Source organism: Salvelinus namaycush, chromosome 27, assembly GCF_016432855.1.
Source record: "Salvelinus namaycush isolate Seneca chromosome 27, SaNama_1.0, whole genome shotgun sequence".
In the NCBI taxonomy this organism is placed as follows: domain Eukaryota; kingdom Metazoa; phylum Chordata; class Actinopteri; order Salmoniformes; family Salmonidae; genus Salvelinus; species Salvelinus namaycush.
Window position 1 is genome coordinate 42,427 of NC_052333.1, and position 24,472 is coordinate 66,898.

Sequence of the window (24,472 nt, forward strand, 5' to 3'; positions counted from 1 at the left end):
GACCTCAGGAATGCCTGTATAAATAAACAGTTTTCGTGTGTTTACAAATGACAGCGAGGACCCGAACAGGTAGAGAGGGAGGGAGGGAAGTGGTTCCCCTCTTCCATCAGGAATGTGGGTCAGGTATCCCTGCTATCTCATTCCTCCCTGTCTGTCTGCATACCTGGGGGACTCCCTAACCTCCCTCCCTCTCCCTCCCACCCCGAAACTACACGTGACTAGTATGTACACACACATGCACAGTATATTTGACAGAGTAAATGGAAAGCATCAGGAGTGCTGTCCACTTCTTAGGGCTAGGGTCCATTTTTCTTAATTTCCGCCTGACTGACGTGCCAAAAGTAAACTGCCTGTTGCTCAGGCCCTGAAGCAAGGATATGCATATAATTGGTACCATTGGAAGGAAGACACTTTGCAGTTTGTAGAAATGTTAAAATAATGTATGAGACTATAAAACAATAGATATGGTAGGAGAAAATCAAAAGAAAAACCAACCTGATTCCCACAGGGCGGCACACAATTGGCCTTGCGTCATCGGGTTAAGGTTCGGCCGGGGTAGGCCTTCATTGTAAATAAGATTTTGTTCTTAACTGACTTTCCTAATTAAATAATACAACTCCCTATCCCTAATGCAACTCTCTATCCCTAATGCAACTCCCTATCCCTAATGCAACTCCCTATCCCTAATGCAACTCCCTATCCCTAATGCAACTCCCTATCCCTAATGCAACTCCCTATCCCTAATGCAACTCCCTATCCCTCATGCAACTCCCTATCCCTAATGCAACTCCCTATCCCTAATGCAACTCCCTATCCCTAATGCAACTCCCTATCCCTAATGCAACTCCCTATCCCTAATACAACTCCCTATCCCTAATGCAACTCCCTATCCCTAATGCAACTCCCTATCCCTAATGCAACTCCCTATCCCTAATGCAACTCCCTATCCCTAATGCAACTCCCTATCCCTCATCCAACTCCCTATCCCTAATGCAACTCCCTATCCCTAATGCAACTCCCTATCCCTAATGCAACTCCCTATCCCTCATGCAACTCCCTATCCCTAATGCAACTCCCTATCCCTAATGCAACTCCCTATCCCTAATACAACTCCCTATCCCTAATGCAACTCCCTATCCCTAATACAACTCCCTATCCCTAATGCAACTCCCTATCCCTAATGCATGCTAAACCTTCCTCACATTTGCATGGGCTTGTTGTCAACAATAACCCCCAAAATACTATTTGCAGGAATATTACGGTGGAGTGTCTCTTGTACAATATTGGGAAAGGGACTTTTCAGTCTATTGGTGACCTGTGATTTGCGATACTGTACTGTGTGTGTGTGTGTGTGTGTGTGTGTGTGTGTGTGTGGTACTGTGCAAACACTGCACGGCCCTCCAGGTGAAACTCACCTTAATCTCACCTCAACAGGTTGTGTGTTGTCATGGCAAGACTCGCCACAGGTGAAACGCTCTGGAATGTGGAGTTGGCAAAGAGGAATCACAAAGACACTCTGTGTCCCTCCCTCCTCCTCTCTCTTCCACTTCCTCTTTCTCTCTGTTTTGCAACACTTTCACCTGTAAGTTAAAAATAGCATAGTTTACATAGCAACTGTACTGACAATGCAGACAATCTTGTTGCTCTAAACACAGGCTACGTATGTACAGTATTTAAGCACCCATACGCACCTGACACACACACGCACATAGACAGAAATACACATACACAATACAATAATACTACCAATTGTATAGAGTCTTAGGTAATATAGCCTAATTATGTAATTATTTTCTGTACTATTGTCTACTGTGGCTGATCATTTTGATTGAGGATTACTTTCCTGGATGCAGTACCAAAACCAAACACATGGGCGCATTGTTGCATTTGCCTTGCACTTGACGTCATAGACCTGCGACATTCCTTCATGTGGATTTTCAAAATGGCGTAATTTGAACGAAAACAATGTGGTGTTGAAAACTATTGTGGGGAAACGAGAGGATTTAATTTCATTCACCGCACCAGCAATTATAAATCCTGCCACACTATGACGGTGTGCAACTTTTGGATGCAAGGCCGGTGTCGATATGGCGACAAGTGTTGGAATGAGCACCCAAAAGGTGGTGGTGGAGGAGGCGGCGGTGGAAATTACAACAACCGTCCCCCTCAACAGTCCAACAGAGGTGGTGGAGGAGGAGGAGGTGGAGGAGGTAAGGGGTAACTAGTAGCTAGCCTCTGCCCCACAAGCTTTCATCCTCACTTTCGACAACGTCGGCGAAGCTTGGGAGCCGAGGCTAACTAAATGTAGTACTAGCTAGTAGTATTGTTCATCCGGGTCCCCAGACCGCTGTCTGTTTCTGTTATAGCCAACTCTACACCGTAGCTAATAGCCATAAACTCAACTATAACATTTGTTTTGTTTACTTTTTAGCCTAGCTAGCTAGCTACGTTTCTTTCTAGTAGTCTCGGCTTTACATCCGTTACAAAATGTTACGTCAGTGGGATAAAGACGGTGGTAATGAGGAACACTTATATTGTAACGTTACTTGTGATGGTTTTTGGTTCACTGATTATTTGGACCAATCACTATTTCGCGCGTGTGCAGCAGTATCTGTCAGGCATATTTTGAATCTTTATTTTATTTTTTATTAAGAGCAAAAGATGGTATGGTCTTGGGTACTCCTCTTCAGAATGTAACTGTGGGGGAAATAATGCTGTTGGTGATGAGAAATGTGGTGTGCTCGGACGACCCCCGACACTCCAGTCAAGCCCCAGGTGAAAAAGATGAGAGGGCAAGAGGGTATGTCACTTCTTGAGATGCAAAACAATATTGTGATGCTTTTGACAGTAAAATAAAAATTAGATGCAAGGGCAGATGGCTTGGAGAACATGTTTTTATTTTTCAAATTTAACCTTTATTTAACTGGTCAGTTAAGAACAAATTCTTATTTACAATGACGGCCTACCCCCGGCCAAACCCGGCCGATGCTGGGCCAATTGTACGCCACCCTATGGGACTCCCAATCACGTCCGGATGTGATACAGCCTGGATTCGAACCAGGGACTTTAGTGACGCCTCTTGCACTGAGATGCAGTGCCTTAGACTGCTGCGACACTCAGGATCAATGCGATTTAAAAATTAAGGCCATTAAAAAATATATATGTTGACTTTATCTCTGGGGAAGTGAAGACCCTCAAAAGTGACATGAAGAAGGTGGAAGTTATCTGCCAGGAAAATGAAAAGAAGGTGAATGAGGCGGAGAGATACCAGCGCAGGCGGAACCTGAGGCTCCGTCGAATTCCAGAGCAGTCGGGGGAGGACATCAAATGTAGAGTTCTTGACATCTGTGGAGCTCTCTCTCTCTCACTCTCTCTCGCTCTCTTTCTCTCACTCTCACTCTCTCACACACACATCAAAAGGCAAACTTCTGAAATATGTGGACATCGTTTGGAAGACTCAAAGATCAAGACAAGAGTCAGAGTGACAACCTTCGTCCAGTTCAACAACAGATCTACACGGGATCATCTCTGGAGGCGAGCGAAGAGCTGAGTTCCTTATCAAGCAAAAATTGAGATTCATTGAGGATCTGACCTCTGCGGACAAAGTGACACGGGAGAAACTGTGGCTGCGGCTCGAACGGCAGGCAAAACGGCATTCATTGTCGGTGCAAAAATGATTACCGAGGGGAAAGAAATGCGGCCAAATCAGAACATTTGAGAGAGAGCCAGAGTCTAACTCGGTCAGAACTGGCAGGCCTAAACACGGCCTAATCGCCAGGTGAAAAGCAGCCTTTTATTATAAAGAATTTACACAAACACTTGAAGTAAGAAAAGGCTAAACTGAAAACTGGCAAACTAAACACAAACTATGGGTGAATAACTGCTTATTGTAAAGTCTACACAATGTCTCCCTCTTGTGGGAGTAAAAATACTTTGGTAGCTTTATGGACAGTATAATGGGATGGACATCTTTTGAGTTACAACTTTTTTTCCTTAGCTTTTCCTAACAAGGTTGTTGGTTGAAATTGATGTATTTTTATCTCTTTGTTCAATTAATGTCAGGGTTATTGGGCATTTACTCAAACCTAAGGCTATTTTCCTGTATTGAAAACAGTTTAATGGAGACTTTTCTACAAGAGACTCATGCTTGTTGTTCCGATCTAGCTTTTTGAAAAAATATGTGGAGTAACGATATCTGGTTATCATATGGCAACAACCACTCTGCAGGTGTAGCAGTTTTAAGAGGTGTATTTAAAGGGAAGGTCATCAGTAGTACGACTCACCACTCTGGTAGACATTAATAGAATTAAAGGTGTATTTAAAGGGACGGTCATCAGTAGTAAGACTCACCACTCTGGAAGAGATTCATAGAATTAAAGGTGTATTTAAAGGGAAGGTCATCAGTAGTAAGACTCACCGCTCTGGAAGAGATTAATAGAATTAAAGGTGTATTTAAAGGGAAGGTCATCAGTAGTAAGACTCACCGCTCTGGAAGAGATTAATAGAATTAAAGGTGTATTTAAAGGGAAGGTCATCAGTAGTAAGACTCACCGCTCTGGAAGAGATTAATAGAATTAAAGGTGTATTTAAAGGGAAGGTCATCAGTAGTAAGACTCACCACTCTGGAAGAGATTAATAGAATTAAAGGTGTATTTAAAGGGAAGGTCATCAGTAGTAAGACTCACCGCTCTGGAAGAGATTAATAGAATTAAAGGTGTATTTAAAGGGAAGGTCATCAGTAGTAAGACTCACCGCTCTGGAAGAGATTAATAGAATTAAAGGTGTATTTAAAGGGACGGTCATCAGTAGTAAGACTCACCACTCTGGAAGAGATTAATAGAATTAAAGGTGTATTTAAAGGGAAGGTCATCAGTAGTAAGACTCACCGCTCTGGAAGAGATTAATAGAATTAAAGGTGTATTTAAAGGGAAGGTCATCAGTAGTAAGACTCACCGCTCTGGAAGAGATTAATAGAATTAAAGGTGTATTTAAAGGGAAGGTCATCAGTAGTAAGACTCACCGCTCTGGAAGAGATTAATAGAATTAAAGGTGTATTTAAAGGGAAGGTCATCAGTAGTAAGACTCACCGCTCTGGAAGAGATTAATAGAATTAAAGGTGTATTTAAAGGGAAGGTCATCAGTAGTAAGACTCACCACTCTGGAAGAGATTAATAGAATTAAAGGTGTATTTAAAGGGAAGGTCATCAGTAGTAAGACTCACCGCTCTGGAAGAGATTAATAGAATTAAAGGTGTATTTAAAGGGAAGGTCATCAGTAGTATGACTCACCACTCTGGTAGACATTAATATAATTAAAGGTGTATTTAAAGGGAAGGTCATCAGTAGTAAGACTCACCGCTCTGGAAGAGATTAATAGAATTAAAGGTGCATTTAAAAGGAAGGTCATCCGTGGTAAAACTCACCACTGGTACAGATTAATAGAATTAAAGGTGTATTTAAAGGGAAGGTCATCAGTAGTACGACTCACCACTCTGGGAGAGATTAATAGAATTAAAGGTGTATTTTAAGATGATCTTAAGTGGAGATTGTAATTCTGTGCCTAATGTGATGATTGACAGATATCCCCCTCCTAAAAGATCCAGCATTGTTAATACCGAGTTTAATAATATGTCTTGGATTATTCGATATTTGGATATATAAATATCCTGATTTTAAAAAGTACTTCACTTGGTGTAACAAGGACATGTCCAGACAGTCAAGAATATACTTATAATTCATTAGATAACACTGTAGTCAAGGTATCCATTGAACCATCTGATCATAAAGTTATATTCTTATCTTTAAATATGAATGGATCTGAAGTTAATAACCCGAATCAGAGTTATTGGAAACTCAATAGTAGACTGCTGGAAGAGGATCATATCAAGATGGATGCCAATGATATTATACAAGACAATTGGAGGAAAACCCAACTATTTAAGTCTTATGGGAAATATTGGGAATGAATGAAGTATATGAGATAAGACAAACAGCCATGAAGAGAGGTAAAGACATTTCTGAAGGTAAACAGATTGAGAGAAGAGAAACTTAAGGACATACTTTCTCTAATCTCTATGGGAGGACCTTGGATGAAGAAGGAAAGAGTCAGTTAATTTCTTTACGACTAGAAATGGACCGAATGTATGAAGAGAACTAAATGTATCAACAAGTTAAAAGGAGAACAAATCTCCAAGGGAATGATGGCCTTATTAATGAATTCTATAAATATTTTTCAGGAGGATATTTTTTAAATTTATATTTAATGTCTTTAAAGGAGGCGATTGATTTAGGGCTCCTGCCTGTTTTTATGACACAAGGTCTCACTGCTGTAATCCCCAAACCAAACAAAGATCCTATGATCTTTGGCTAATCAAAGGGCTACCCAGACCCTGCTTATACATTGCTGCTACTCTCTGTTGTTATTATCTATGCATAGTCACTTTAATAACTCTACCTACATGTACATATTACCTCAATTACCTCGACTAACCGGTGGCCCCGCACATTGACTCTGTACCGGTACCCCCTGTATATAGCCTCCACATTGACTCTGTACCGTAACACCCTGTATATAGCCTCCACATTGACTCTGTACCGGTACACCCTGTATATAGCCTCCACATTGACGCTGTACCGTAACACCCTGTATATAGTCTCCACATTGACTCTGTACCGGTACCCCCTGTATATAGTCTCCACATTGACTCTGTACCGTAACACCCTGTATATAGCCTCCACATTGACTCTGTACCGTAACACCCTGTATATAGCCTCCACATTGACGCTGTACCGTAACACCCTGTATATAGCCTCCACATTGACTCTGTACCGTAACACCCTGTATATAGCCTCCACATTAACTCTGTACCGTAACACCCTGTATATAGCCTCCACATTGACTCTGTACCGTAACACCCTGTATATAGCCTCCACATTGACTCTGTACCGTAACACCCTGTATATAGCCTCCACATTGACTCTGTACCGTAACACCCTGTATATAGCCTCCACATTGACTCTGTACCGTCCATCCCTCCCTCCGCACCTCTCTGATTCAGAGGGTTAAATGGGGAAGACACATTTCAGTTGTACATCTCACTAGATATCCTTTCCATCTTTGACGAAAGACTTCAAAAAGGTTTTTACCAAATCATTGATGATACCCAGTCTGGTTTTATGAAGGGAAGACATATATTTAATAATATTCGACTAGTATTGGACTTGATAGACTACAATGAGCACATTATGGAAGATAGTGTTTTTTTTATTTGTAGGCTTTTACAAGGCTTTTGATACAGTTGAGGACTATTTTCTTTTTGAGACAGATTTTTTTAAACGTCTAATTAAGACACTTCAACAGCTCTGTTAAATTATCCCACGGAACCTTAGAGATTTGATGTTAGACGAGGAATTAAACAAGGATGCCCAATTTCTCCTTATTTTTATTGGTCACACAAGTTATGGCACTTCATATCAATAAGGATAGTTTTGGGGGTGTTATGACAGTTCATATCAATAAGGATAGTTTTAGGGGTGTTATGACACTTCATATCAATAAGGATAGTTTTAGGGGTGTTATGACACTTCATATCAATAAGGATAGTTTTAGGGGTGTTATGACACTTCATATCAATAAGGATAGTTTTAGGGGTGTTATGACACTTCATATCAATAAGGATAGTTTTACGGGTGTTTTCAGATACAAGATAAGAGAAAATGTTCACAATTGGCTGACAACTCCCTTCACAGAACAGCGCAAACTGGCTCTAACCAGAATAGAAAGAGGAGTGGGAGGCCCCGGTGCACAACTGAGCAAGAGGACAAGTACATTAGTGTGTCTAGTTTGAGAAACAGACGCCTCACAAGTCCTCAACTGGCAGCTTCATTAAATATTACCCGCAAAACACCAGTCTCAACGTCAACAGTGAAGAGGCGACTCCGGGATGCTGGCCTTCTAGGCAGAGTTGCAAAGAAAAAGCCATATCTCAGACTGGCCGATAAAAAGAAAAGATTAAGATGTGCGAAAGAACACAGACACTGGACAGATGAACTCTGCCCTATGTTTATATATTAGATTCTTCAAAGTAGCCACCCTTTGCCTTGATGACAGCTTTGCACACTCTTGGCATTCTCTCAACCTGCTTCACCTGAAATGCTTTTACAACAGTCTTGATGGAGTTCCCACATATGCTGGGCACTTGTTGGCAAATATTTAGGCGGCTTATTCTAATGCTCACCCTATAATGATGCACTTTATCAAGATTTGGCGTCATCGTTGTGCGTATGTAAGTCTACACGTCATTAAATATATTGTGACAAATTACAGATGGTAACCTACAAGTATCTAAATATAACTAAATTGATTGAACATTAAATGTATTTCAGTATGATGATTGAAATAGGCCTAGAGCCTACTGTATTTATATTTTAATACATTAATCTCGGTTTTCATTTGATGCGTCTTTTTATACATTGTTTATCAATTGCAAAGACATTGGCAACTTTGGATTTATAGTCAACGCTGTTCTGAAGTTATCGGCGGTCACAGAGGCGGATAAACCATGTGATTCTATGTTTAGCTGAGATCTGTGTATAAAGTGACGCGAGAGGTCAGAGGCAGGCGTTTAGATTTACGCCTGTTTTCAAGTTACATTTTTTTGTAATAATGATGGTTTTGGGAAACAGCTCGGAGATTTAACGATTCCTGCTTACAAGCAAAAACTAAAGCAGGAAGTACCAGTGACTCGCGCAACACGGAAGTGGTCAGATGATGTGGATGCTACGCTTCAGGACTGTTTTGCTAGCACAGACTGGAATTTTTTCTGGGATTCGTCCAATGGCATTGAGGAGTATACCACCTCAGTCATCGGCTTCATCAATAAATGCATCGACGACATCGTCCCCACAGTGAACGTACGTACATTGCCCAACCAGAAGCCATGGATTACAGGCAATATCCACACTGAGCTAAAGGCTAGAGCTGCCGCTTTCAAGGAGCGGGACACTAATCCTGACGCTTATAAGAAATCCAGCTATGCCCTTAATCGAACCATCAAACAGGCAAAGCTTCAATACAGGACTAAGATAGAATCCTACTATACCAGCTCTGACGCTCGTCGGATGGGCTTGAAAAATATTATGGACTACAAAGGGAAACACAGCCGTGAGCTGCCCAGTAACGCGAGCCTACCAGATGTGCTAAATGCCTTTTTATGCTTGCTTCGAGGCAAGCAACACTGAAGCATGCCTGAGAGCACCAGCTGTTCTTGACGACTGTGTGATCACGCTCTCCGTAGCCGATGTGAGCAAGACCTTTAAACAGGTCAACATTCACAAAGCCGTGGGTGCTCCAAGCATGCGCGGACCAACTGGCAAGTGTCTTCACTGACATTTTCAACCTCTCCCTGATTGAGTCCTTAATACCTACATATTTCAAGCAGACCACCATAGTTCCTGTGCCCAAGAACACCAAGGTAACCTGCCTCACGTCTGTAGCCATGAAGTGATTTGAAAGGCTGGTCATGGCTCACATCAACACCGTCATCCTGGAAACCCTAGACACACTCCAATTCGCATACAACAGATCCACAGATGACGCAATCTCAATCGCACTGCCCACCTTTCCCACCTGGACAAAAGGAACACCTATGTGAGAATGCTGTTCATTGACTACAGCTCAGCGTTCAACAGCATAGTGCCCTCAAAGCGCATCACTAAGCTAAGGATCCTGGGACTAAACACCTCCCTCTACAACTGGATCCTGGACTTCCTGACAGGCCGCCCCCAGGTGGTAAGGTTAGGTAGCAACACATCTGCCACGCTGATCCTCAACACGGGGGCCCCTCAGGGGTGCGTACTTAGTCCCCTCCTCTACTCCTTGTTCACTCACGACTGTGTGGCCAAGCACTAATCCAACACCATCATTAAGTTAGCTGATGACACAACAGTGGTAGGCCTGATCACCGACAGCGATGAGACAGCCTATAGGGAGGAGGTCAGAGACGTGTGATGCCAGGACAACAACCTCTTCCTCAACGTGATCAAGACAAAGGAGCTGATCGTGGACTACAGGAAAAGGAGGGCCAAACATGCCCCCATTAACATCGACGGGGCTGTAGTGGAGGGGGTCGAGAGTTTCAAGTTCCTTGGTGTCCACATCACCAACAAATAATCATGGTCCAAACACACCAAGACAGTCGTGAAGAGGGCAGGACAACACCTTTTCCCCTCAGGAGACTGAAAAGATTTGGGTCCTCAGATCCTCAAAAAGTTCTACAGCTGCACCATTGAGAGCACCCTGACAGGTTGCGTCACCGCCTGGTATGGCAACTGCTCGGATCTGACCGTAAGGCACTACAGAGGTTAGTGCGTACGGCCCAGTACATCATTGGGGCCAAGCTTCCTGACATCCTGGAAATATTTACTAGGCTGTGTCAGAAGGGCCAAGATAATGTCAGACTCCAGCCACTCAAATCCTAGACTGTTCTCTCTGCTACCGCATGACAAGCAGTAGCAGAGTCAGGAGACTAGGACCAAAAGGCTTGAAATGGCCCAGGCTCGAAATGCTGCCCTCTATCATCGGGATAGGGGGCAGCATTTCGACTTTGAACAAATTGCGTGCCCAAACGAAATTTCCTCCTACTCTGTCCCAGAAGGTAATACATGCATATTATTATTACTATTGTATAGAAAACACTCTGAAGTTTCTAAAACTGTTTGAATTATTTCTGTAAGTATAACAGAACTCATTTGGCAGACAAAAACCTGAGAAGAGGTCAAAACAGGAAATGAGAACTCGATTTTCAAAACAGTGTCAAATGAGACCCATTGTAGATATGGCTGAACAAACACTGCCTAGGGCTTCCACTAGATGTCGTCGTCTTTAGATTTTAGTCTTGTTATTCTACTATAAGGGAGGGGCTCAGAAGAGCTGTTTTAGTGAGTGGTCGTCAGATTTTTCAGTCAGGATTTGCGCGTGAGAGAGAGAGCTCTCGTTCCAATGCTCTTTCTACAGACAATGAAATTCTCTGGTTGGATCCTTATTGATGATTAATGTAAAACACATCCTAAATATGGATTGCAAACATCATTTGACCTGTTTCTACGACCTGTAACGGAACTTTTTGAGTTTTTGCCTGGAGGTTTGCTCGTGCGTCATGAAAATGGGTTCCTGGGCTGAACATGCTAACAACAAGTGGCTAAATGATGGGCTTTATGGAACTTATTTTCATTTATTGTCGATTTGGGAATCCTGGGAGTGCCTTCTGATGAAGTTATTCGAAGGTAAGTGCATATTTATAGTGTTTTTGTAGCTTTTGTTGACGCCAAAATAGTGACTATTTCTTTGGCTGGTTGGGGCTCTGGGCGCCGTTCTCAGATTAATCTTTTTCCGTAAAGTTTATTTTGAAATCTGACACATCGGTTGCATAGAGGATAAGTTTATCTTTAATTATGTGAATAACACTTGCATCTTTTATCAATGTTTATTATGAGTATTTCTGCAAAATCACCAGATGTTTTGGATTCAAAACATTACTGCACATAACGCGCCAATGTAAACTGAGATTTTTTAAAATATATATATATGCACATTATCGAACAAAACATAAATGTATTGTGTAACATGATGTTATATGACTCATCTGATGAAGATTTTCCAAGGTTAGTGAATAATTCTATCTCTATTTGTGGGTTTTGTATAAGCTACCTGTGCTGTGAAAGAAATGTCTGTGCTTTTTTGGATTTGGTGGTGAGCTAATATAAATATACGTGGTGTTCGCTGTAAAACATTTAAAAAATCGGACATGTTGGCTGGATTCACAAGATGTTTATCTTTCATTTGCTGTGTTGGACTTGTTAATGTGTGAAAGTTAAATATTTCTAAAAAATATTTTTGAATTTCGCGTGCTGCCTTTTCAGTGGAATGCTAGCGGAACCCCGGGGCTAGACAGGTTAACAGCTACTACCCCTAAGCCATAAGACTGCTGAACAATGAATCAAATGGCCCCCCTGGCTATTTACATGGACCCCCCCCACTCCCCCTTTGATTTTACACTGCTGCTACTCACTGTCTATCTATGTATAGTCACTTTACAAATTACCTCGACTAACCTGTACCCCCCCCCCCCCCCCCCCCACATTGACTCGGTACCGGTACCCTCTGTATATGTTACTGTTATGTCATTTCCGTGTTACTTTTTTATGTACATTTTTTTAAACTTTTGTTTATTTTGTCAATATTTTCTTACCTCTATTTCTATGAGCTGCCCCGTTGGTTGAGGGCTTGAAAGTAACATTTCACGGTAAAATCTACACCTGTTGTATTTGCCCTCATGTAACAAATACAATTTGATTTGGTTTGATCAATACAAAAGTTCTAGTAATGAATTTTGCCTCGATGCTTTTGGGAAACTAGGTCCTGTCTAGTAAAACATCTGTGTTGGCTATAGAAGAAACAGATTGGCTAATTCATTGAAAGTGTGGCATCATGCCATGCAGTCTAGCAACACACTTATCCCATCTAGTGTTTTTCATTTTTTTATTTAACTAGGCAAGTCAGTTAAGAACAAAATTTCATTTAAAATGACGGCCTACCCCCGGCCAAACCCAGACGACGCTGGGGCCAATTGTGCGCCGCCCTACGGGACTCCCAATCACGGCCGGATGTGATACAGCCTGGATTCGAACCAGGGACTGCAGTGTCACCTCCTGCACTGAAATGCAGTGCCTTAGACCACTGCCCCACTCAGGAGCCCGTATTTAGGTTGTCTAATCAATGAACGTCCTGTTTTCAGGGTTTGGGAACAGAGTGTGGGTGAACCCAGCTCAGAGGTCTGGAGGAGGAACCTACGTCCAGCCATCATCCTTCTCCTCCCAGCAGGGTGGGGATGACTGGGGCAGAGGGGGAGGAAGAGGAGGAGGGGGAGGTGGTGGCAACAACTGGGGTCCAGGCGGAGGAGGAGGAGGAGGAGGAAGAGACAGCCAAGTCAAGAGTTCCAATTTCAGTTTTGCAGCCGCCTCTCCAAACCAAAACAGATTTTCTGCCTTGAGCACACAGAGCAGCTTCGACAGGGGTGGGAGTGAAGGGGAGGACAATGAAAAACACTTGTAAGTCCAGTGATTGGATACAGTTTTCACAATGGTATTCAGAATTCACACACACACACACACACACACACATACTTTACAAAGTAGTCTGTAAATGTAATAGGCATTGTCTTGTCTCCTCCACCAGGGAGACCATCCAGAAAGACATGGAGATCTGGGAGACTTCAGGACAGTGGCTTTTCTCCTGTTACTCTGTCCTCAAAGAAACCATCTCAGGTAAGACAAAACAGAAGGGTTAAGCTTTGGTCTGTCCCACTGTAGGATTGTCTGGTTGGAACAGATTAATTGTTACCACCACACACTCACACATGAGGGTTGGACACAGCTGTTAACCATTTACCTACTAGTCAGGGGAGGATTTAGAGGGAGTGGTTTCGGGAGTGCAGCCCTGGTGGCTGCAAGTGGTTTTGGACAGGCGAGTGGATATTACTGTGAATTGTCGTTAATTACTTTTGGACGGTGAAGAGTCTCCAGTATATTGAATGGATGTGGACGCCATGAACCTGGTCTTCTCCTCTGTGTAGGGTTTACAGAGCTCTCTCCAGAGGAGCTGAGACTGGAGTACTACAACACCAAGCCAACGGGAGACCTGCAGGGTTATGTGAGTAGAATCACACGCATGTCCCTTTATCTGCATGAACACAGTATAACATAAAGCCATCTGCACTGGGATTCAATGTCATGAAGAAAATATTGTATTGCTCCATTACGAGACAGACATTTGTCTCCTGCTTTTTAACGAACCCTTCCGATATACACACACACACACACACACACACACACACACACACACACACACACACACACACACACACACACACACACACACACACACACACACACACACACACACCTTATGTAGAAGTGGCTGGAGCAGCCGGCGGCCGTAGTGCAGCGCCCAAAGAGCAGTTTAGGGGCGTTAAGTTCCTTGCTTCTAACTTAAGGACAGTGATTCCAGAGTGTACAGCCATTACGTTCATATGTGTCTGTATTGTCCAGTCAATACTACCGTCTGTGTCGTCTGTAGGTTAACGTCATCAATCAGCTGCTCAACCAATGGAGAAGCAGAGTCCAGGAGCTGAGGGCTATGAGCGGCAACACCAGAGTCGCTATGGTAACACACACACACACACACACACACACACACACACACACACACTACTTTCTGTAGTGATACGACAAGACAAAATAGAAAGTCGTATACACTAACCGTTCAAAAGTTTGGGGTCACTTAGAAATGTCCTTGTTTTTGAAAGAAAAGCAAAACATTTTTGTCCGTGTTTAAAATAACATCAAATTGATCAGAAATACAGAGTAGACATTGTTAATGTTGTAAATGACTATTGTAGCTGGAAACTGCAGATTTTTATTATGGAATGTCTACATAGGTGTACAGTGGCCCATCAGCAACCATCACTCCTGTGTTCCAATGGCACGTTGTGTTAGCTAATCCAAGTTTATCATTTTAAAAGACTAATTGATCATTAGAAAACCCTTTTGCAATTATGTTAGCACAGCTGAAAACTGTTGTTCTGATTTAAAGAAGCAATAAAACTGGCCTTCTTTAGACTAGTTGAGTATCTGGACCATCAGCATTTGTGGGTTCGATTACAGTCTCAAAATGGCCAGAAACAAATAACTTTCTTCTGAAACTGGTCAGTCTATTCTTGTTCTGAGAAATTAAGGCTATTCCATGCGAGAAATTGCCAAGAAACTGAACATCTCGTACAATGCTGTGTACTACTCCCTTCAGAGCAGCACAAACTGGCCAGAATAGAAAGAGGAGTGGGAGGCCCCGGTGCACAACTGAGCAAGAGGACAAGTACATTAGTGTGTCTAGTTTGAGAAACAGACGCCTCACAAGTCCTCAACTGGCAGCTTCATTAAATAGTACCTGCAAAACACCAGTCTCAACGTCAACAGTGAAGAGGCGAATCCGGGGTGCTGGACTTCTAGGCAGAGTTGTAAAGAAAAAGCCATATCTCAGACTGGCCAATAAAAATTAAGATGGGCAAAAGAACACAGACACTGGACAGAGGAACTCTGCCTAGAAGGCCAGCATCCCGCAGTCGCCTCTCTTCACTGTTGACGTTGAGCCTGGTGAACGGTAGTGTGTGTACAAGGTGACTAATACTCTCTCGTCTCTCCCAGCTTGCAGAGCTGGACAACCCAGCACCACAGGCAGCGTCTGGAGGTTTTGGGTCGACACCAGTCACCGGCTTTGGGTCCTCAGCACCATCTGGCTTTGGAACGGGTAAGATTTGCTGTAGCCTGTGTTCTTCATAGGAATACAATAGATTTGCTGTAGCCTGTGTTCTTCATAGGAATACAATAGATTTGCTGTAGCCTGTGTTCTTCATAGGAATACAATAGATTTGCTGTAGCCTGTGTTCTTCATAGGAATACTATAGATCTGCTGTAGCCTGTGTTCTTCATAGGAATACAATAGATCTGCTGTAGCCTGTGTTCTTCATAGGAATACAATAGATCTGCTGTAGCCTGTGTTCTTCATAGGAATACTATAGATCTGCTGTAGCCTGTGTTCTTCATAGGAATACTATAGATCTGCTGTAGCCTGTGTTCTTCATAGGAATACTATAGATCTGCTGTAGCCTGTGTTCTTCATAGGAATACTATAGATCTGCTGTAGCCTGTGTTCTTCATAGGAATACTATAGATCTGCTGTAGCCTGTGTTCTTCATAGGAATACTATAGATCTGCTGTAGCCTGTGTTCTTCATAGGAATACTATAGATCTGCTGTAGCCTGTGTTCTTCATAGGAATACTATAGATCTGCTGTAGCCTGTGTTCTTCATAGGAATACTATAGATCTGCTGTAGCCTGTGTTCTTCATAGGAATACAATAGATTTGCTGTAGCCTGTGTTCTTCATAGGAATACAATAGATTTGCTGTAGCCTGTGTTCTTCATAGGAATACTATAGATCTGCTGTAGCCTGTGTTCTTCATAGGAATACTATAGATCTGCTGTAGCCTGTGTTCTTCATAGGAATACTATAGATCTGCTGTAGCCTGTGTTCTTCATAGGAATACTATAGATCTGCTGTAGCCTGTGTTCTTCATAGGAATACTATAGATCTGCTGTAGCCTGTGTTCTTCATAGGAATACTATAGATCTGCTGTAGCCTGTGTTCTTCATAGGAATACTATAGATCTGCTGTAGCCTGTGTTCTTCATAGGAATACTATAGATTTGCTGTAGCCTGTGTTCTTCATAGGAATACAATAGATCTGCTGTAGCCTGTGTTCTTCATAGGAATACTATAGATCTGCTGTAGCCTGTGTTCTTCATAGGAATACTATAGATCTGCTGTAGCCTGTGTTCTTCATAGGAATACTATAGATCTGCTGTAGCCTGTGTTCTTCATAGGAATACTATAGATCTGCTGTAGCCTGTGTTCTTCATAGGAATACTATAGATTTGCTGTAGCCTGTGTTCTTCATAGGAATACAATAGAAAAGGAATACAGGCGTGGAGGCCCTCAATAACTCCTATGTTGACTGGCTAAGACCCTCTAACTCCTATGTTGATTGGATAAGACCCTCTGTAGCTCCTATGTTGACTGGCTAAGACCCTCTAACTCCTAGGTTGGCTGGCTAAGACCCTCTGTAGCTCCTATGTTGACTGGCTAAGACCCTCTAACTCCTAGGTTGACTGGCTAAGACCCTCTAACTCCTAGGTTGACTGGCTAAGACCCTCTAACTCCTAGGTTGACTGGCTAAGACCCTCTGTAGCTCCTAGGTTGACTGGCTAAGGCCCTCTCTAACTCCTAGGTTGACTGGCTAAGACCCTCTAACTCCTAGGTTGCCTGGATAAGACCCTCTAACTCCTAGGTTGACTGGCTAAGACCCTCTAACTCCTAGGTTGACTGGCTAAGACCCTCTGTAGCTCCTAGGTTGACTGGCTAAGGCCCTCTCTAACTCCTAGGTTGACTGGCTAAGACCCTCTAACTCCTAGGTTGCCTGGATAAGACCCTCTAACTCCTAGTTTGCCTGGATATCTCTCTGGTACTTCTCTGAATCTAAAGCTAGATTCTCTCTTCTCCTCCTCCCTAGGTTTTGGAGTGCCAGCCCAGGCTCCAGTCCAGGACACCTCAGGTGTCAGCAGTTTCAGCTTTGCTGCGCCGAGTGCAGGAGGCTTTGGTTCGGCTGCTCCCAAGCCTGCAGCTTCTGGTTTTGGCAGTACTGTGGTAGGCGCCGTACCAGCACCCGCTGGAATCGGTTCTACGGCCACCTCTGCTCCCTCGGCAGCAGGTTTCTCCTTTGCCGCGCCTGCTGCCAACAAAGACCCAACTACTGCCGGTTTCGGAGCTTCTGCTTCAGGATTTGGAGCTGCTGCCTCTGCTTCCGGGTTTAGCTTCAACTCGACGACCACTAGTGGAGGAGGATTTAGTGGAAGTGGTTTCGGGAGTGCAGCCCCGGTGGCTGCAAGTGGTTTTGGACAGGCGCGTGGAGGGTTTGGGGGTATGGTAGCAGGAACAGGGGCGGCTGGGGGGGCAGCAAACAGTCTCTTCTCCCCCCAGAGCCAGCTGAGTGAAGAGGAACTGAAGGAGTTTGGAGGGAAAAGGTTCACCCTGGGACAGATACCACTCAAACCTCCCCCTGTTGATATGCTGGTTGTCTGATCCCACCGTGGACATCTACAAAATGGCTTCTCTCCTTGTCTTTAACTGACCCGATGGGGAAAGAGCTGGACTGAATGTCTCTCAACCCATTTTGTTGAGTAAAAAACCCTTATGTTCAGAATCTTTCCCCCCCATCCTTGATGATGTAATCACTGATCTGACTAGTTTCTACTGATACAATCAATCAAATGGATTCTGAATGATGTCATGTTTTAACCAAGAGGGTGTTCCAGGTAATAGTGCCTTGCCATTCTGTTGAAATGTTCCCTTTTTAAAATGAAGCGGGAGCAGAATGTAATGCAGACAACATGACCACAGACCACTGGTGGTCTGCAAGGCCTTAATATATCAACATTAAAATTAAGTTTTAATTATGCTTGGTGGTATTTTTTTTCTTTTGCATAGATTTATTTTTCAAACCAAATTGTTGGCTGTTGTGTGCTTTCATCTCAGTCCGTTATTCCCCCCCCCCCCCCCCCCCCCCCCTCAGGTGTATGTTGTATGAACGATACTTTTTGACAAGTAACACAAGCTTCCTGCTCTGTTCTGTATGTGTAGTTAAGGGGAAAGGCTTCCTGCTCTGTTCTGAGCTGCAGCTTTGCTAGGTCTTTATTTAGCTACACTTGACCATATTACCGGACAGCCTGATACTACTGCTACTGTTGATTTGTGTGTAAACAACAACAACAACAAAAAACAACACAGAACATCTTTTAATAACAGACCTTCCCGTCTTCACAGCAACTTAGTCAATATGTCTTAACCATGATCCTCCGATGTTAAACCAACGAGATTAGTTTCCTCAACTGGCTCAGTGGTCACATCCTTTATGTACTCCAGTTGAGGTCTTAGAGAATGTTTTTAATCAAATAAAATACTTTTAGTTGTACATGTATTTAAGACCTGTGCGTTATTAATCACCTATTCTGTAACTAACTCATTATTTAGAGTTTCAGCTCAACTGGTTTTGGGTGCAGACTGTGTATGCAGAATCATCTGCATCATTCTAGCTTTGTGTTTAAGACCAGTGGCAAATAATTTGTCAAAAAATGGAGAAGAGTAACGGCCCAAGCCAACTGCCCTGAGGGACACCCCACTGTACATATCTGATGTTAGAGAAGCTTCCATAGAAGAACACTCTGGATAAGAAACTCTCCAATCAACCATGTGATGGCAGGTGATGTAAAACCATAGAAAGTGAGTTTCTTCAATAACAATTTATGATCAATAACTGTAAAGGCTGCACTGAAATCTAACAATAACAGCTCCAACTATCATTTTATCCTTGTCTTTTAACCAATCATCCTTCATCTGAGTCAGTCGTGAAGACAGCAGCAAACTAAAAAGATTTGGCATGGGTCTTCAAAAGGTTCTACAGCTGCACCATTTGGTAGCATTGCCTTTAAATTGTTTAACTTGGGTCAAACGTTTCAGGTAGCCTTCCACAAGGTTCCCACAATAAGTTGGGTGAATTTTGGCCCATTCCTCCTGACAGAGCTGGTGTAACTGAATCACGTTTGTAGGCCTCCTTGCTCGTACACGCCTTTTCAGCTCTGCCCACAAATGTTCTATAGGATTGAGGTCAGGTCTTTGTGATGGCCACTCCAATATCTTGACTTTGTTGTCCTTAAGCCATTTTTCCACAACTTTGGAAGTATGCTTGGGGTCATTGTCCATTTGGAAGACCCATTTGCGACAAAGCTTTAACTTCCTGACTGATGTCTTGAGATGTTGCTTCAATATATCCACATAATTTTCCGTGCTAATGATGCCATCTATTTTGTGAAGTGTACCAGTCCCTCCTGCAGCAAAGCACCCCCACAACATGATGCTGCCACCCCCGTGCTTCACGGTTGGGATGGTGTTTTTCAGCTTGCAAGCATCACCCTTATTCCTCCAAACATAACGATGGTCATTATGGCCAAACAGTTCTATTTTTGTTTCATCAGACCAGAGGACATTACTCCAAAAAGTACGATCTTTGTCCCCATGTGCAGTTGCAAACCGTAGTCTGGCTTTTTTATGGTGGTTTTGGAGCAGTGGCTTCTTCCTTGCAGAGCGGCCTTTCAGGTTATGTCGATTATAGGACTCGTTTTACTGTGGATATAGATACTTTTGTACCCGTTTCCTCCAGCATCTTCACAAGGTCCTTTGCTGTTGTTCTGGGATTGATTTGCACTTTTCACACCAAAGTACGTTCATCTCTAGGAGACAGAACGCGTCTCCTTCCTGAGCGGTATGACGGCTGCGTGGTCCCATGGTATTTATACTTGCTTACCATTGTTTGTACAGATGAACGTGGTACCTTCAGGCGTTTGGAAATTGCTCCCAAGGATGAACCAGACTTGTGGAGGTCTACAATTCTTTTTCTGAGGTGTTGGCTGATTTCTTTTGATTTTCCCATGATGTCAAGCAAAGAGACACAGAGTTTGAAGATAAGCCTTGAAATACATCCACAGGTACACCTCCAATTGACTCAAATGATGTCAATTAGCCTATCAAAAGCTTCTAAAGCCATGACATCCATTTCTGGAATTGTCCAAGCTGTTTAAAGGCACAGTCAACTTGGTGTATGTAAACTTCTGACCCACTGGAATTGTGATTCAGTGAATTATAAGTGAAATAATCTGTCTGTAAACAACTGTTGGAAAAATTACTTGTGTCATGAACAAAGTAGATGTCCTAACCGACTTGCCACAACTATAGTTTTTTAACAAGATATTTGTGGAGTGGTTGAAAAACAAGTTTTAATTTCTCCAACCTAAGTATATGTAAACTTCCGACTTCAACTGTACATACTACCTCAATTAGCCCGACTAACCGGTGCCCCCGCACATTGGTTACCCGGACTATCTGCATTGTGTCCCACCACCCGCCAACCCCTCTTTTACGCTACTGCTACTCTCTGTTCATCCTATATGCATAGTCACTTTAACCATATCTACATGTACATACTACCTCAATTAGCCTGATTAACCGGTGCCTGTATGTAGCCTCGCTACTGTTATAGCCTCGCTACTGTATATAGCTTCGCTACTGTTATTTTTCACTGTCTTTTTTATTTCTTTACTTATCTATTGTTCACCTAATACCTATTTATTTACTTAAAAATTGCACTGTTGATTAGGTCCTGTAAGTAAGCATTTCACTGTAAGGTCTACTCCTGTTGTATTCGGCACACGTGACACACAAACATTGATTTGATTTGCAGTACAAGTTGAGTGCCCTTCTCTATATGCTGAAAGTCACTAGTTGAAGATGCACAGTGCAGAAATCGCTCCGCCATTTCCTGGTTGCTACGTTTTTATTTTTTTTCGTTCCGACTAATTTCAGTTTATGACAAAAACAAGTAGTTTAGAGAATCATTGTACCATCTAAACTAATGTGAAATATGTTTTCCATAACAAAAAAATGTTACTTTCAGCTGTTTGAAGCTGGTGAACAAAACCGAAAGTAAAAGACGCATAAACAACATTTTAAGGAACGGGAAGCATAGAAATAGCGTACATAGAACATATCTACCGCTTCTTAGACTTGTTTTCAATGAAAATGACAGATCTATAACCCACATTTCTATGTTAATTTCGTCGGGTCACCCAAAAAGTAACATATTGCAGCTTTAACTCTTCACAGCAAGTAACTGGCATGTGGCAGGTAGAGGGGGGCCAGATGGGATTGGACCAGGCACGTCCAGGTGTCAGGCCAGGATGTCCTCAGTCGCGGTCCAAGCGCCTCAGGCCCTCCGAAAAGGGGAGACAGAGAAAAGATGAGGGTTAGTGATGTCTAAGATCAGACCATAGTAGACCACATACACTGGGGGGTTAGAGAATAATCAATAGCACACACCTGTTCCACCTGGCTGTGATACTGTAGGACTACTCATGTTACTCTACTGAGTCAAATCAGGTAGCATTTAATGTCCTGTGTTTGTGTTAACCATGGAAGCTACCATTGCAACTAAAGAGATGTGCAGAAAGATATTCCTCTGTCTATGGATATTTTCCCTTCATGTATTTTTCATGTCACACAGACCCTCTCTTTTCAAAGAAACACCATTTAAATTCATCTCTAGGTGAGTAAAATATGTCGCTTTATTCTGGTCACAAAAAAATAATCCAGAAAATTGGGGTAAACATCGGCACACTCTGGCAGAAAAATGTATGTTCTATTCTCAGCCAGGCCCATCTTGTCAAAGAAAACACAATTTAATGCTCTCTCTATTTGAGCAAAATACGTCGTTTTGTGATCACAAGAAAACCCAAACACTTCCGGTAAAGAGCACCACAACCATTAAAGTGGGAACAATTCATTGAATGGGCTGCTACTTAGAACTACTATAACAGTAAATGAATAGATGACATTGACTGCTATAAACCTGTCTCCATTATAATAGTTTAAACTGGCAGACCTTTGACAAATAAGTCTCCGTTTGAAAAGGGTGTCCCATCGTCTGTTTTGTGAACGAACTCAATGTATTCCAAACATTGATAGTAATCAGATGATCGCAATAATGTAGGTAGTCTAGTAAATGCTGCCCCCCTCTGGTGTGTTCTATTGAAAACTGTCTGGGACTCGTTGCTTCCCTGTTTACCACTCACATATATATATATGACTTATTAAAAATCAAAGACGAAATGAACTGCAATACTCTGGTCTCAGATATATTAGTACTACTAGACTACACAGTACCACGGCGGATCCATTTTGAAATGAGAGTTTTTTTCGTCGTATTAAAACAAGTCCCAGTCCAACGCCTTGTTCTGCACCTCAAATCAAAATCAATCATTACTGCCACGCACAGATTGGCTGGGGACAATACAAGACCACTCTAAAATCTAGTTTTGTCACGCAACATAATGACCACAGATGTCGACGATTTTGAGAAAGGGTGCAATTAGCATGCCGACTGCAGAAATGTCCACGTGTTCACTTCTCTACCGTAAACTGTCTTCAACGTCATTTTAGAGAATTTGCTGATGTCAGCATTGTGAACAGAGTGTCCCATGGTGGGGTTATGGTATGGGGCAGACATAACATAGACAACAAAAACAATTGCATTTTACCGATTGGCAATTTGAATGCACAAAAATACCATGAGGAGATTCCGAGGCCCATTATGAGGCCACATGTTTTAAAGGTATCAGCGGTGCTTAAAATGTAAATCGGGAGGTGCAGGAACAACAGTGAGCGCAAGAGGGGGTACCTGGGGAGTACAGAGGTACTGGAAGACATGAGAAAAAAGTAGCGTAGAGGTACTTACAGAAGCCTCACATATAGTGGAAACATTTTTAGTAGCCTGGGGTCTGGGTAAAATTTAGCCTTTTTTAAAACGCATTTCATGACATTCTATGTCATTTTACATGACTGGAGACTTTAGCAGAATATGTTTTAATACCGCAGAAAGGTTCGAAATGGCAGGCTACTTTAACACTGACAAACTGAGGGCAATAAAAACGACCTGGTCTTATATCCATCAATAGCCTATAGGCCTAGGTTTGTGGAGACATATTGTAGGCTACAATATGAGGAGGAAATTATAGTCCTAAAAATGCTTTCCAGTTACACTGATTCACCCAATGATGTGCAGCTGACTCGCTGGTGATGGCTATTGCGCTCGTGCCAAATGCCTCTCTCTCAATATTTGGAAGATGATCAAATATTTTGGTAATTTACAGCATAGTCTTTTCAGCAGGAGCCATTTGCTTTCCGATCAGTGTTTTCCCTCGATTGTATTTGAAATATTGTGAAAGGCCTGTTTTGCCTGCATGCTGTTTTTTTCACTGTCAGATTTGCAGCGTGTTCCCGACTGTAGGCTATTCCTTATTGGGCTACAATCCACAGCTAGCCTATTCCTTATTGGGCTACAATCCACAGCTAGCCTATTCCTTATTGGGCTACAATCCACAGCGAGGCTATTCCTTATTGGGCTACAATCCACAGCTAGGCTATTCCTTATTGGGCTACAATCCACAGCTAGGCTATTCCTTATTGGGCTACAATCCACAGCTAGCCTATTCCTTATTGGGCTACAATCCACAGCTAGGCTATTCCTTGTTAATGGGCTACAATCCACAGCGAGGCTATTCCTTATTGGGCTACAATCCACAGCTAGGCTATTCCTTATTGGGCTACAATCCACAGTTAGGCTATTCCTTGTTGGGCTACAATCCACAGCTAGCCTTCCTTATTGGGCTACAATCCACAGCTAGGCTATTCCTTATTGGGCTACAATCCACAGCGAGGCTATTCCTTATTGGGCTACAATCCACAGCGAGGCTATTCCTTATTGGGCTACAATCCACAGCTAGGCTATTCCTTATTGGGCTACAATCCACAGCGAGGCTATTCCTTATTGGGCTACAATCCACAGCTAGGTTCTCTGTCACACGTCATCGTTCTCACCTTCTCCTCTAGTGTTCTGTTCTTCTCCTGCTCTGTCTCCTGTTTATGTTGTCTCAGCACAGTCCAAAATGCAGACATGTCTCTCTCCCACCTCCAGCTCTCCGGGTCTGGTTGAGGGGGTGTTGCTGAGCTGGACAACTTTTGTGTGCTGACTGGAGTGTGTTCACCTGCTGTTCCTTTAGCTCCAGCTGGGTGAGTTTATCCTTCATTTCAGTGAGGGTCCACCTTGCTACCATACAGCGGGTAAATGCAAGTATTTCTCGTGACTGTGCCTGAAAAACCAAATGTCGACCTGGCCCACCACTCCACCCTGGACTTGAA

The 24,472-nt window shown here is 42.8% G+C and overlaps 1 protein-coding gene across 1 annotated transcript; it reads left to right on the plus strand.

The window, feature by feature from the left end:
- The first annotated feature begins 1,935 nt into the window (after positions 1–1,935).
- On the plus strand, positions 1,936–18,644 carry LOC120022735 (nucleoporin NUP42-like). Its single transcript, XM_038966725.1, has 7 exons — positions 1,936–2,210; positions 12,794–13,106; positions 13,234–13,322; positions 13,631–13,707; positions 14,134–14,220; positions 15,258–15,360; positions 17,181–18,644. Exons 1-7 carry the CDS (start codon positions 2,048–2,050, stop codon positions 17,747–17,749), a joined length of 1,401 nt encoding a protein of 466 aa, XP_038822653.1. The 5' UTR covers positions 1,936–2,047; the 3' UTR covers positions 17,750–18,644.
- The last annotated feature ends 5,828 nt before the right edge of the window (positions 18,645–24,472 follow it).

What these genes read in the sequence shown, in the direction of transcription:
- LOC120022735 (XM_038966725.1), top strand. Translation starts at nt 2,048, where the DNA reads ATGACGGTGTGCAACTTTTGGATGCAAGGCCGGTGTCGATATGGCGAC. An exon ending in AGGAGGAGGAGGTGGAGGAG is followed by an intron (nt 2,211 to 12,793) that starts GTAAGGGGTAAC and finishes TCCTGTTTTCAG; the next exon opens with GGTTTGGGAACAGAGTGTGG. An exon ending in GAGGACAATGAAAAACACTT is followed by an intron (nt 13,107 to 13,233) that starts GTAAGTCCAGTG and finishes CTCCTCCACCAG; the next exon opens with GGAGACCATCCAGAAAGACA.